The sequence below is a fragment of the Tachypleus tridentatus genome, chromosome 8 (assembly GCF_004210375.1).
Source record: "Tachypleus tridentatus isolate NWPU-2018 chromosome 8, ASM421037v1, whole genome shotgun sequence".
Taxonomy (NCBI): Eukaryota; Metazoa; Arthropoda; class Merostomata; order Xiphosura; family Limulidae; genus Tachypleus; species Tachypleus tridentatus.
This window is the reverse complement of record NC_134832.1, coordinates 100,401,371-100,414,665: the sequence shown is the minus strand read 5'-3', so window position 1 is coordinate 100,414,665 and position 13,295 is coordinate 100,401,371. Positions and strand designations below refer to the sequence as shown.

The 13,295-nt window shown below is 32.2% G+C and overlaps 1 protein-coding gene across 4 annotated transcripts in view; it reads left to right on the top strand.

Moving 5' to 3' along the window:
* The first annotated feature begins 992 nt into the window (after positions 1 to 992).
* LOC143223055 (spermidine synthase-like) overlaps positions 993 to 13,295 on the top strand; it is a 29,149-nt gene continuing 16,846 nt past the window's right edge. The window contains exons 1-5 of one of the 4 annotated variants that reach the window (XM_076450455.1): positions 993 to 1,100; positions 2,783 to 2,918; positions 8,310 to 8,430; positions 9,011 to 9,103; positions 12,082 to 12,235. In XM_076450455.1, the coding sequence (XP_076306570.1) occupies positions 2,785 to 2,918; positions 8,310 to 8,430; positions 9,011 to 9,103; positions 12,082 to 12,235 (502 nt within the window). In that variant the 5' untranslated portion in view covers positions 993 to 1,100; positions 2,783 to 2,784. Of the gene's footprint in view, positions 1,205 to 1,403; positions 2,173 to 2,782; positions 2,919 to 8,309; positions 8,431 to 9,010; positions 9,104 to 12,081; positions 12,236 to 13,295 lie in introns of those variants that run through there. The other 3 variants (XM_076450459.1, XM_076450458.1, XM_076450460.1) reach the window with 3 other exon arrangements.

The following is a 13,295-nucleotide window of genomic DNA, read 5'->3' as shown; positions in this document are numbered from 1 at the left end:
GTCCAAGAAACTTTCGTCGCCGTTGAGCAGGAGGACCCGATGGGTTGTTTGGCAAGACACCAGCCGATCGTCAAACCAGATTAAGGCCCTTACAGACGAAGAATGCAGCTCAAGAACAATAAGACGGCATCTACGAGAGAAAGGCTTTTAAAAACCGTAAACTTCTTCAAAGGTTCTTCCACACCACGAAACAGCTCGGTTAAACTTTGTTGAGAAGCACCAAACATGAGACGTAGAAAAGTGGACGAAGGTTTTGTTCTCTGATGAGAAAAATTTAACCTTGACGGTGCAGATGGCTTCCAACGTCACTAGCACGATAAGGATATACCACCAAAGACATTTTGTACACGACACAGTGGAGGAGGTTCCATCATGATCTGGGGTGTTTTCTCCTTCCATGGAACAATGGAGCTTCAGGTTACACAGGAGCGTCAAACAGCAGCTGGCTACACTGGCATGTTGGAGAGAGCATCCTTATTGACTGAAGGCCCTCGCTTGTGTGGAAATCACTGGATCTTTCAGCAGGACAATGCTGCAATCCACAATGCCCGCAGGACAAAGAACTTTTTCATGGCGAATAACGTGATTCTTTTGGACCATCCAGCGTGTTCACCCGAACTAAATCCCATTGAAAATGTTTGGGGGTGGATGGCAAGGGAAGCCTATAGAAATGGACGTCAATTCCAAACAGTGCATGATTTTCGTGAAGCCATCTTCACCACTTCGGAGAAAAGACTGTACTACAATAGATAAGTTAATTGAGACCATAATTGAGGTGTGGTACCACGATCCAAAAATTAGTAAAGATTGCAGTCAACTCGTAGATTCGATGCCAAAGCGGATTAATGATCTTCTGAAAATAAAGGTGGTCATATCATGTATTAATTTGTAAGTAATTTTTGGATTCTCAGAAATAAAACGCAAAAAATTGAAAAAAATCGTAATTTTCCGTCTTGTTTCAATTAATTTGCACAAGGGTGTATATTACTACTCAGGGACATACTTATTTTTTTCAACGTTAAGAGTTTCTCTAAACGCGGGAGTGTGCTATAAATGCCTTGGCTTGTCACGTGTACAGTAATTACCGTTTTTAAAGTGTGGTAAGGTTATGTGGTTATTTTAGGATTTTATTTTATTGAAGTTAATGAGAATTTTAAATAAAAGAATTTTGAAATTACATCAAATTCGTCATTGAGTATCACCGGTACTCACTTATTAAGTTTCTTATACATATTTGTAAATTTTTTTATAAGTTATAACGTTTTCGTTTTACTATTTTATATTATTCGTGACATTTTCGTTAGACTAATAGATACGTTAACGGATAAATACATTTTTCAAATGTGATAATGCTGTTATTAATGGTTAATATGATTACTGGTACTATAATATAGTTATATTTTGGTAATTAAAGTAAATTCTTATTGTTCAGGCTGATTATTAATTTATAACTACTACATTTCCTACTGCTAGTAAGTAGTATTACTACATAATACTAGTAACATAGTAACGTTGATATCAGTTATACTAGTATAATTATTAGTATTATTACTGGGACAAGGTTGTCCATGCTTCTAGCACTGTGGCAATGGAACTGAGTTAAAGTCAGGAACACCTGAACGAAAACTTTATATTTTAAGATACAGTGCAATTTACTTGTCATGAATTTTGTTAATACTGCTGATAATAAACTTGCTAATTATAATAATTAATCATGATACAAATGGCTAAGTGAAAGTTACATAGGCAGTTCTTATTACAAAAGAACTATTGTAAAAAAGTGATAAGGCAAGTAATTTGAGGTTAGGGAGTAAAATTCTATTAAGTACTGAAAAGTATTTAGTCGTAGTAACACTGTTGACTTGGAGATTTTTTTAAAACAGAGATATTGTTTTGCTTTCTTAAAATTAAAGTTACAAAAGATGGAAAGGTCTGCAGACAAATCATATATGAAGAATGAAATTATTGCTCCAGTGTGGTTGGAAATTGTTTCAAATAAAATTGAGATCTTTAAAGTGTAGAGTGAAAATAATCAACTAAACAATTATAGTACAATAACAATTTGCATCACCATTTGGAATTCTCACATACTGGGACACAACCATAATATTAAAATGCTATAAAATTCAGGAACACAGAAAAAAAAAAAACATGGAAAAGAAAAAAATTTAGGTAAGTTTAGTTGTTAAATCATACCAAAAAAAGTAAATAATTTTTTTGTTGTTCATTTTAGTAGGGTGAAGATTGTACCAGGTCACCCCCTAAGTAATGTCAGATTTTAGGTTCAGGAAAAGAGAAAGGATTTCAAATGTTTTTAATGTTATTTAATACATAATGTATGTTCAATTATTATTAACTACTTCCTGTCAATGATTCACAAGCTTCTGTATGCCACTTTAAAATTCTTAGGGTTTGGAGGAAAACAATGTAGAGGGGGTAGTTTTGACATATTCATGTGTTCTAAGCTTTTTCACGTCAGGATAGTTCTGCAAACTTTGGAATAGATGACAGTCAGATAGGACAAGGTCTTGAGAATAAGGAGGATGTGGAAATATTTCCCAGTCTAGCTCTTCAATCTTTGAGGGTGTGATCCACATGAAACCTTTGAAGATATTTATTAACTTGACATTCTTCACACTAATTATTTGAGTACTAGGTAAAGAATATGAAAAATTGACATAGTGGCTGTTTTTATATATGGACTTTCATATTCAAAAGTGGTGTAAACTAAAAATGTACTTACAAAAGTTTTCTGGGTTGTATTTATTTGTTGTTATTCTAGGAATGGATGCTCTCAAAAAAGGATGGTTCTCTGAGATTGGAATACACTGTTCTGACAAAGTGAACTTATCTCTTAGTGCTGACAATATCTTGTACCATGAAAAATCAGCTTGGCAAGATATTCTTGTCTTTGAGAAGTAAGTTAACCTCTTTTATTGTTAATTAAATATTTTAAATACTTTTTCCAGTATGGTACACTACTTCTGGCTTCTTTAATGCTCCCTTCTTTATGCAAAATGATTTTGTGCATGCCACAGTCCTTGAATCTGTCATTTATTTGGAATTGACAGATTCCTATGCATCTTGCATGAAAATCATCATGTGACAATCCTTCATCAATAACAGTCCAACCTACTCTCTTCACACGTGTCTCTCTCTATTCAGTTCTTCTGAACTATCACTTTCTTGTTTGTAAGTACTCATGTTGTAATATTTAGTGTGTGTTCCTTTCAAAGGTTTTATGTTTTTCTGTATCTTCTCTCAACAGGGGCCTGGCATGGCCAAGCGTGTTAAGGCGTGTAACTCGTAATCTGAGGGTCGCGGGTTTGCATCCTGGTCGTGCTAAATGTGCTCGCCCTTTCAGCCGTGGGGGCATTATAAAGTGACGGTCAATCCCACTATTCCTTGGTAAAAGAGTAGCCCAAGAGTTGGCAGTGGGTGGTGATGACTAGCTGCCTTCCCTCTAGTCTTACACTGCTAAATTAGGGATGGCTAGCACAGATAGCCCTCGAGTAGCTTTGTGCGAAATTCCAAAACAAACAAACAATCTCTCAACAGGTTTACTCTCTAGTATACAATAGTAATGTTTATAACTTGTTGAGCTATTCCAAAGTAGAATTGTTTTATATTTCTATCTTGTAATGAAACGTATTACTTGAATAGAAACTAGTAAAATCTATATTGTAAGGCCATGATGACTTAACCATTATAATTCCCTGGTCACTAAATGTACACTGCTGAGGTGAGATGTTCTACAAAATTGCTTCTAAATTTATCCTTGTGATACATTTGCTTCATTAGGTTGCATGTGCTGGATCAAACTCATTCATGAGCTACATGGGTAAAGCAAAAAGAGATAGCTGCCCATCCCTGCCATGCCTTGTATTGAATAAATTGGTAGTCTTTTCAAAATAGGGTTTTATTGTCACCCATTACACTCTTTCAAGTCTTGTTATTCCTATGGATTCTCTACTGCACTTTGTTCTCCCATTTCTTCTAATGGATTTTGAGAGTACTTACCACTGGCCAGTTCTAAGCTGCTAAGGTGGTGGACTGTGGAGGCATTCTTCTTAACCCTTTCACAACAGGCACGATGTAATATATTTGAGTTTATATACACACTTGCACATGCTAAGTATTTACACTACATCTTTTGATATGGTAGGTGTACTTTCACAAAATTTGGCAGACTTTTAGTAATGATTACTAGTATTTTGTACATAGGGAAAAAAACACACTAGATATTTCTAAATGAAATCTTTTTACTAAAGATTTGTTTGTGAAAATATCGAGTCTCTTTGGTTACTAGTCTTGAGTATGTAGTGATTTCACGTTATGATTAACCTTCAAACAACAGGAATATTATAAGTGGCAGCATCAATTGATGGTGGCCTTCGTTTCAGGGCTAAAATCCATTCTTTGTTCCAGAAATCTCAAATATAATTTGTGTAATTTCTAAAACCTCATAAATACATTTTAAACATTTGTTTTCAGTAAGACTTTATATTTTATTTTCCCTACCCTATATGGATCTCTTAATAAATAAACCTCATAACCACCATAAAAGAATTAGGAAATAAATATGATTTTTTTTTGTGCTAGAATGCTTAGAATATTATGAAAATATAAGTGTTTAGTCTAAGTAGCTGAAATCTCATAATGTTATACGTTATTTTTTATTATGTTGGTCTTTTAGTTGTACTGAGCTAACATTATATTACTTGCATTGATGTGGTGCACATGCACTCCTGTATCTAAAAATATAAAAGTATCCATTTTTGGCTGTGTTTTAGTGGACTAGTATTTTGTATTATACAAGAACATTTAAATTATTATGCATTATATATGTATATAGATTTTTACCATTTAGAAGTAAGTTATGAAACTTATTTTTCTTAAAATATAGAACAGTAAATAAAGATGTAAATAAAATGATTATCTTGTCTAGTTATGACCTTTGAACTCAGTTGTTACTGGACATAGGTTGCTAAGCCTTTCAAAATTTCACCTATGGAGGATGTCAAACAAAATTTTTTAAGGTTTTATGTATAGAGTTCAATTACCAAAAAATCATGAACAATTATACTGACACCATAGAATTTTACTCTGATTTTTTAATCTCAGTAATTAAGCTTTATTCAGGTTTACAAAAGTGTGAAATGTTGAGCAGACTAAAGATACAACATACCTTCTTGAAACGTTAGACCAAAATAACATGGTAGCCTTTTCACAGATTAAAATGGCTATGAAAACCACAAGGGGGACATTTTGGGTTATCGATTGGTTATTCATATGTCACATATTGTAGTAAGTGTATGTGTGTGCGTGTAGGTGGGAGCTTTAAAACTTGTGGCATGTACAAAACTTTTATATGTAGAAGGCAGCACTGAATGAGAGTAGTTTCACAGTTGAGGGTGTATTGTATGCTTCTGAATAATAGTAGGGTTTCAAGGTTAAATAGCTTTTTTTAAGTTTTAATGTTTTTTCTAGTTACTAAATTTACTATGTAAATAAATCACATCAGGTTTTTTTTGTGGTAGTATACAGCAGAGTATATTTTTTTCATAAACAATATAGGTTTGATATTAATTTTTTCCAAGATAATTTTACTACCACATTATTGTTCTTTCCTTAAGAGTTGTTTCTACTGCCATCAGTAGCTTCTATCCAATTACCCTTTAAGTTACCAATTTCTTTTTGTACCATTCATTTCTAGTGAGACCATGTTTTGCAACATGTACAAAGAACTGACAAAAGAATTAAATTTTTATGTAAAATGCATGTTTCTACTAGTAGGTATATAACATTTTTTTACATGAACATGCTTTTTCAGTATGACATGTAGTCAAGCATAATTCTTATCTAGGTTTCTATGCCCTGTAGAGAATAGTTAATCACGACAACTCTTGTCCTACATGAAATTAAAAGCCAGAAAAAATGAAATTTTTGCAAAGATTAATTCAGAACATAAGATATAAGATATTTGGTGTGATGAGATTGTGTACCTTTGTCTAAATTTTCTTTTCAAATAAAACAGCTGTTGTCTTAGGTTATTATTGTGCTGATATACAAGATAATTATAATTAGCACATATATCTTCAATTTCATGTATAGAACAGAGAATCTTAAATAAAGAAATCCATTTGCAACATGTTCCATGTTGTGTACTAGGCCTGCTATGCACAATAATAACTACAGGTTTTAAATGATATCAGTATATTAGATTACATTTTAAATTATATTAGGAAATGCTTGACTGTCAGTTAAGTGTCAAATATATGCTAGCAAAAGTTAACAACTAGAGTGATAGGTAGTCATACATATATATGTTTATTTAGGTTTTCCTTGTCATTTGAAAAGTAACTGTGACTTTACACTAGGGTGTGTCTTAATTTGAAATTCTGCAACATTACATTTTGTGAATGCAATGTATATTCCTTTTGCCAACTACAATATTCTAATATTCTGTTGTAGAAAGTGTGATGAATTAAATAATACAATAAAATCACTTCATAAAATGTAAATGTTTCAGCTGTAACATATGTCATAATTTCTCCAAGTGTATAATTATTTCTATACTTTACAAATGTTTTCTGTCAAATACACACACATACACACACTTTAAATATGTAATATTATGTTAGTAATACTAACTCAAAATAGGGCAACAAATAATTAGAGAAATACATAGTACCTGTTTGATCAGTAATCTTGATTAATACCTGTCACAAAGGTGCCATGTGTATGCGAACTGTGTGTGTTCTCAGCAACAAATTCTGTATGGTAATCGGTAAATATTACATAGCACATACTTTATAAATCAGGTTTCTAAATATACTGTATATCGTAGGCTAAGTTATTATAGTCTGAAATATATAGAGGTTGAGTAAATTATATTAATGTTCTTAGAGCTTCACTACATCATTACAGTACATATCACATTCAGTCATGGCCTATCTGATGACAGTGCATCTTAACATTAGCCCTGCAGCTTAGTTTCTACTGTAATAGGCTCAGTTGTGTTTATGTTCACATAATTCCTCTTTACTTGCAGTTTGTAATCTAATGCATGAGGGCTACAGTTTTTCAGCACCTGTATGGAAAATCTAATCACACAGAAATCTATAGGCACTTTATTTGACATGTTGAAAGGTATGTTTTTGTGTGGAACAGCATGAATATCTTTTTGTTCTCCAGCTGCTTAGCGATTATTTTATGTTCATGGTATTCTTCAAAGCTGTTGGTAGGATATTTTATGGAAGCAACTTATGTCACTTTTTCAGATGGAAATCCTGCTTGAGTAGTTGAGTTTTGTTGCCATATGGGCATATGGATGGGTTTTGACACTGATCTTTGTGGATTTTCACCTCTTACAAGACACCACTCTTTGCTTACCATGGCTAGGGTGTGTCTTGTTGCAAGTCTCTTTCTGAATTATCTTGTTTCTCCAAGCTGATCCATATTTAATTTTTGCCAATGTCATGAGTAGAGGGATATTCTCATCATAACATATTCTAAATTTCCAATCCTGTGATTTGAGTATATGAATATTTTGAGTTGGAAAAGGCTGTCATGTACCCTTCCCCAAATGTGTTTTTGGTAACATTATTTATGAAACAACAAACAATGTTAACTGTAGTACTGACAGTCAGTTTCACTGCATCTTTATATTAGTTGTCATCACATGACTTGCTGATTTGCACATTCAAAATTGTTTTTATATATACTGTATTGACCTAATTATAGGGCAATGTATTTTTATTCATAATTAGACTGTAAAATTTAGTCACTGTATGATCACAGCCAAACACAGGCCCCTTCCCTCTAATCTAGCCTGTTCATTCCTGAATGTTCAGATAGCATCTGTATACCCATGAATGCCAGATGTTCACTCAAGATCATTGCTAATTCTTCCAACAAATCCAACTGCAGGCTTTTCAGTTATGATATTGATTTTGCAGACATTATGACACTCATTTGTTTCTTTCTCATTGTTTCTGAAAATGGGGGCTATCTTATATTCAAGCTTGCCTTATAATTGGGTCAGTATGGTACTCTTTGTCTCTTTGTAGTATGTATTCATTGCATAAATTGCAGAGAGCATGAGATAAAATATTGTGCACCTGGTTATAAGAACTTGGAATTTTTTTTATATTCATGACATTCTTCAAAGCTGTATACGTTATAGACATGCTTATTGATAACATGTAAAATTTTGATGTAATCATACAAACTTTTAATCAGTAGTCTCTATATGGGATTGTATGTTTGTTAGTTCCTCTAACTTTTGTTTTTTATCTTGTCCTCAGTAAACTGTTTGGAAAAGTTTTGGTACTTGATAATGCTGTACAGTGTACTGAAAAAGATGAAAGTGCATATCAAGAAATGATCACTTTCTTACCTCTTAACTCTCATCCTAATCCTGAAAAGGTTAGTAATCAAGTTCTTTTCTATATTCCTTTTTTTTTCTTAGAATATAACTACCCAGATGATAATTAATTTTCAACCTTTTAAACTCAATCTGAAAACGATAATTTATACATATTTCTGAAGTGCCCCAAAACTTAAACATGGTAGTTTGTTTTATTTTAAATTCCATAAAAAACATTTTTTTTATATTGGTCCAAAAAACTGTAACGTTTTCATACTGAATCATTTTCTAAAGAAAAGTCATCTAGTATTCCAAGTTATTATTTTGTGTTGTTTTTGTTCTTTCAACTTTGTGTGTTTGTATGTTTGTATCTCAGTGTTTTTAAAAGTATTGTGAAAAACACCTACTAGCAAAGTGTGATAAGAATCATGATTTCATACTTAATGTGAAATTAATACAGTTTTTGTTAGTTTGAGGTTTCATGATTTAATTTATTTTGTACACAGAATTAAATAAATCACTTTTCAAAATATTATTGTCAGTATAATGTATGATTGATAAATATTTTGTATTTAATGATATGTTTGTATGAGGTATTTTTATTGTTATAAGTTGTGTATTTTAGTATTTGTTTTACAGGTTCTTGTGATTGGAGGAGGAGATGGAGGTGTGGTGAGAGAAGTTGTAAAACACCCTAGTGTTAAAACTGTTGTGCAGTGTGAAATTGATGAGGTAGAATATATATATATTATTATTTCCTTGTTTTTCATTCAAATATTTGTTGATAAATACACAAATAATTATGATGTTAAAAAAAATATGTAGGTCTAAGAAGCCTCGATAAAAATGAAATAATTATTCAGTGTACATTTTTAAACATAGTAAAAATAAAAGCTCTGACAAAATATGAATTTAGTTGTATTCTTTCCTAGAACATTAATGTGTTATTTACTGATAGTGTAAACATTTGTTACCAGCATGAGTTTTTCAGTTTAAGCTTTGCAGTTATGTGTTTGAGGGAAAAAAAAAAAAACTTCATTAAAGAAAAAGGCTTGAGTGAATTTTGAAAAATCACTTAAATTAGTTGTAAAGAGGATAATAATGTAGTAAATTATAAAACTAATTTTCATATATAATTAAAAAATGAATTAGGCATAAGAGTATGCAACTGTTTAATTGTGAACTTAGTAAACTTGAGTTTTTAAATTGGAAATTTTAGGATCTTAGTTTAAGGAAATAGTAGATTAATTTTTAGTTGAAAACTATTCAGGATTAAAATTAGTGGTTTTTCATTAGTTAAATCAAAAGTATAACATTTATTACAAATAATTTATTACTAAGTGAAGATGAATTTTCATGTAAATGGTATTGTTTTGAAAATGGTACTATCCTTTCCTCTTCCATAGCTGTCTTGACCTTCATTTACCTTCTAGACATTGGTAAACCTTAAGAACGGTACACCAGTCTCTTACACACCTATATTTTTTGCATAATTGCAACATGTGCTGATCATGTGATCACCCTTCAAAAATCTCTATACTATACTATATACCCTCTGTACTAGCACACATTCTTCATATTCTCGATTTTCACTACAGTGTTCAGAAGTGTATTTTATATATTCTTTAAACAAAGTGTGCTTCCCTTTTTATGTTCTCATGCTACTTTTCCCTTTTATTGGATGAAATTCCCACCGATATGAGCAGAACTTATGTCACTAGGTCCAACATGGCCAAGTGGGTTAAGGCATTTGTCTCGTAACCTGAGGGTCGTGGGTTTGAATCCTGGTCATACCAAACATGTTCGCCCTTTCAGCCATGGGGGTGTTATAATGTGATGGTCAATCCCACTATTCGTTGGTAAGTTGGCAGTGGGTGGTGATGACTAGCTGACTTCCTTCTAGTCTCACACTGCTAAATTAAGGACGGCTAGCACAGATAGCCCTCAAGCAGCTTTGCACGAAGTTAAAAAAAAAACAAACTTATGTCACTTTGCTGGTTCTGACCAACAAAATTCAGGCATAAACCTGGCAGGAGTTGGACTGTTTTTTTTTTCTCATTCTCTCTTCCTCCAGGACCATACTTCTGAGAAAGTTTCTTGTGGGGAAGGACAACTTCAATCTTTTATCTTATTGGCCAGTCACATAACACTGACAGACAAGAGGGTCTGCTGATCACACCTTTCTTACACTAGTTGGTCAGGTTTGTCAGATTTTACATCTCTTTCCTTTAGCTTTTGATTCTTCTGCTTCTTCCTTGCAGAAGACTATATTCATATAGTCCTCTACCCCTAGCCATATTTTCTCTTTTTTACTGGGTGAAGGGAATACCTGTTCCAGAAGTAGTACTGTACCCCACAGGTGTGCATCATATTTTAATAGTGGCATACTGGCTTGTTTTTTGTTATAGCAGTCACATCCTGCTTAATTATTTGTTTTTGCACATTCACCAGCCCTTCCATCTTTCCAATGTTGGATTCTAGCTATGGGGAAAGAGGAGGGTCTACTGTTTTAGAAGAGTTTTGGGGTTTTTACATGCCAATTCTTGAAAGTGAGGATTGTGCTGCAATGATAGATGGAGCTACCTGCATTACCATAGGAGTAATGGGATTGTTGGAGAATGGTCACATGATCAGCACATGTTGCTGCAATGATGCAAAAAATATAGGGATATAAAAGACTGGTGTGCTGTTCATAAGGTTACCAATGCTTAGAGGGCAAATTAAAGTCAAAATAGCTATGGATGAGAGTGATAAGTAAGGGATGTTCCAAAAGGAATGTCCTTTTCTTCCCCAAACAGGAAAAACTTTTCGTAAGTCCAAAGACCCTTGCAAAAATTGTGTAATGCTGCCATATATGAAACATCACTATCATAAAATTAACATATCACTGACATCATTTTTATCACATCATAAGCTATCATGGTGTTGAAATGAGTTCAGGTTCATGTTGCTTCTGCTGCACTTAGACTTGCTTACAGACTAGTGGATATTTTGAGACATTTCAAATGTTTGAATCATCACATTGCAATGGCAAAGTTGAAGTATCCTATATGAGTGAACCTTTTGGCAGAAACTTTGCAAACTACTAAAAATAATGTCCAGCATTAATGGAACTCTGATCTTAAAAATAGAAAACTTTGACAATAAATGTAAACAGACTATTGAAAGTAAACAACTTTTAGTTCCCTCCATGTGATTTGTTCACAACAAAAGAAGCAAAAGTGTTCAAAACACGTGAAAAATGAAAAACAACCAGCAGTCACATCAACATGCATTGCACCACTGTCTGGAGAACTTTGAAACATGAAAAGTTTGTTTCATTGTCAAAATCATTCAAATATCATTTAGAAATGGTTAAAATGCAGATGATCGATGTATCAAGAAATAGTGACAAAAGGTTTGTTCATTTTTGGGGACAAAAGAAAGTCATTCTTATTGCAACACCCCTTACCTATGGGAAATACATACCAAATATAAAATCATGAATTACAGGATTACAGAAATTGCAAGATGCATTCAAAGCCTTGGTCAAGTAAAGTGCACCTTATAACTTTAAATGATATATGATTAGAAAATAGAAAGTGTAGGTTGTGTTTTAAAATATAACTTTCTGCATCAGACAGTTTTGTTGAACAAGTATCAATTTATTTGAGGTTATAAAGACCTAAAGTAAAATATGTAGCCTGAAAAACTAAAGTTCATTACTACAGAAGGTGATTGAAGTTTCAAAGGAGTATCTTCCGTTTATGGCAGAAGGTTTTAAAAGTCCCAAACTGGTTCAACATATAATGGATGGAGCTGAATTTATGAAAAACCATCAGGAAGAATTTGATGTTGTTATAACTGATTCCTCAGATCCAACTGGTAAGTTTTGCACCTTAAAGATCATGTGCACCATTAGGATGTCAAAATTTGAATTTATTTAATAGTTTTTCAGACTTCTCTATGTTTAGAGTAATAAAGCAGAAGTATTTTAAATTATCTTGGTTCATTAGGCTCTTAGTATACATACTACTTCATACTGTGAGAAGAAAAATACTAATTATTTATACTTACCACTTCATACTGTGAGAAGAAAAATACTAATTATTTATACTTACCACTTCATACTGTGAGAAGAAAAATACTAATTATTTATACTTACCACTTCATACTGTGAGAATAAAATACTAATTATTTATACTTACCACTTCATACTGTGAGAATAAAAATACTAATTATTTATACTTACCACTTCATACTGTGAGAATAAAAATACTAATTATTTATACTTACCACTTCATACTGTGAGAATAAAAATACTAATTATTTATACTTACCACTTCATACTGTGAGAATAAAAATACTAATTTGTATACATACCACTTCATACTGTGAGAATAAAAATACTAATTTGTATGGTGCCACTTCATGCTGTGAGAAGAAAAATACTAATTTGTATACATACCACTTCCTGTTATGAGAAGAAAAATACTAATTTTTTATACATACCATTTCATACTTTGAAAAGAAAAATACTAATTTTTTATACATACCATTTTATACTTTGAAAAGAAAAATACTAATTTTTTATACATACCACTTCATACTGTGAGACGAAAAATACTAATTTGTGTACATTCCACTTTGTAATTTTAGAATGAAAAGTACTAATTTTTAAACATAACACTTTATACTGTGAGAAGAAAAATACTAATTTGTATACATACCACTTCATGCTGTGAGAAGAAAAATACTAATTTGTATACATACCACTTTGTATTGTGAGAAGAAAAATACTAATTTCTATACATACCACTTTGTACTGTGAGAAGAAAAATACCAATTTCATACGTACTATTCTGTACTGTGAGAAAAAAAATACTAATTTGTATACATACCACTTCCTGCTGCGAGAAGAAAAATACTAATTTATTAATCCTTT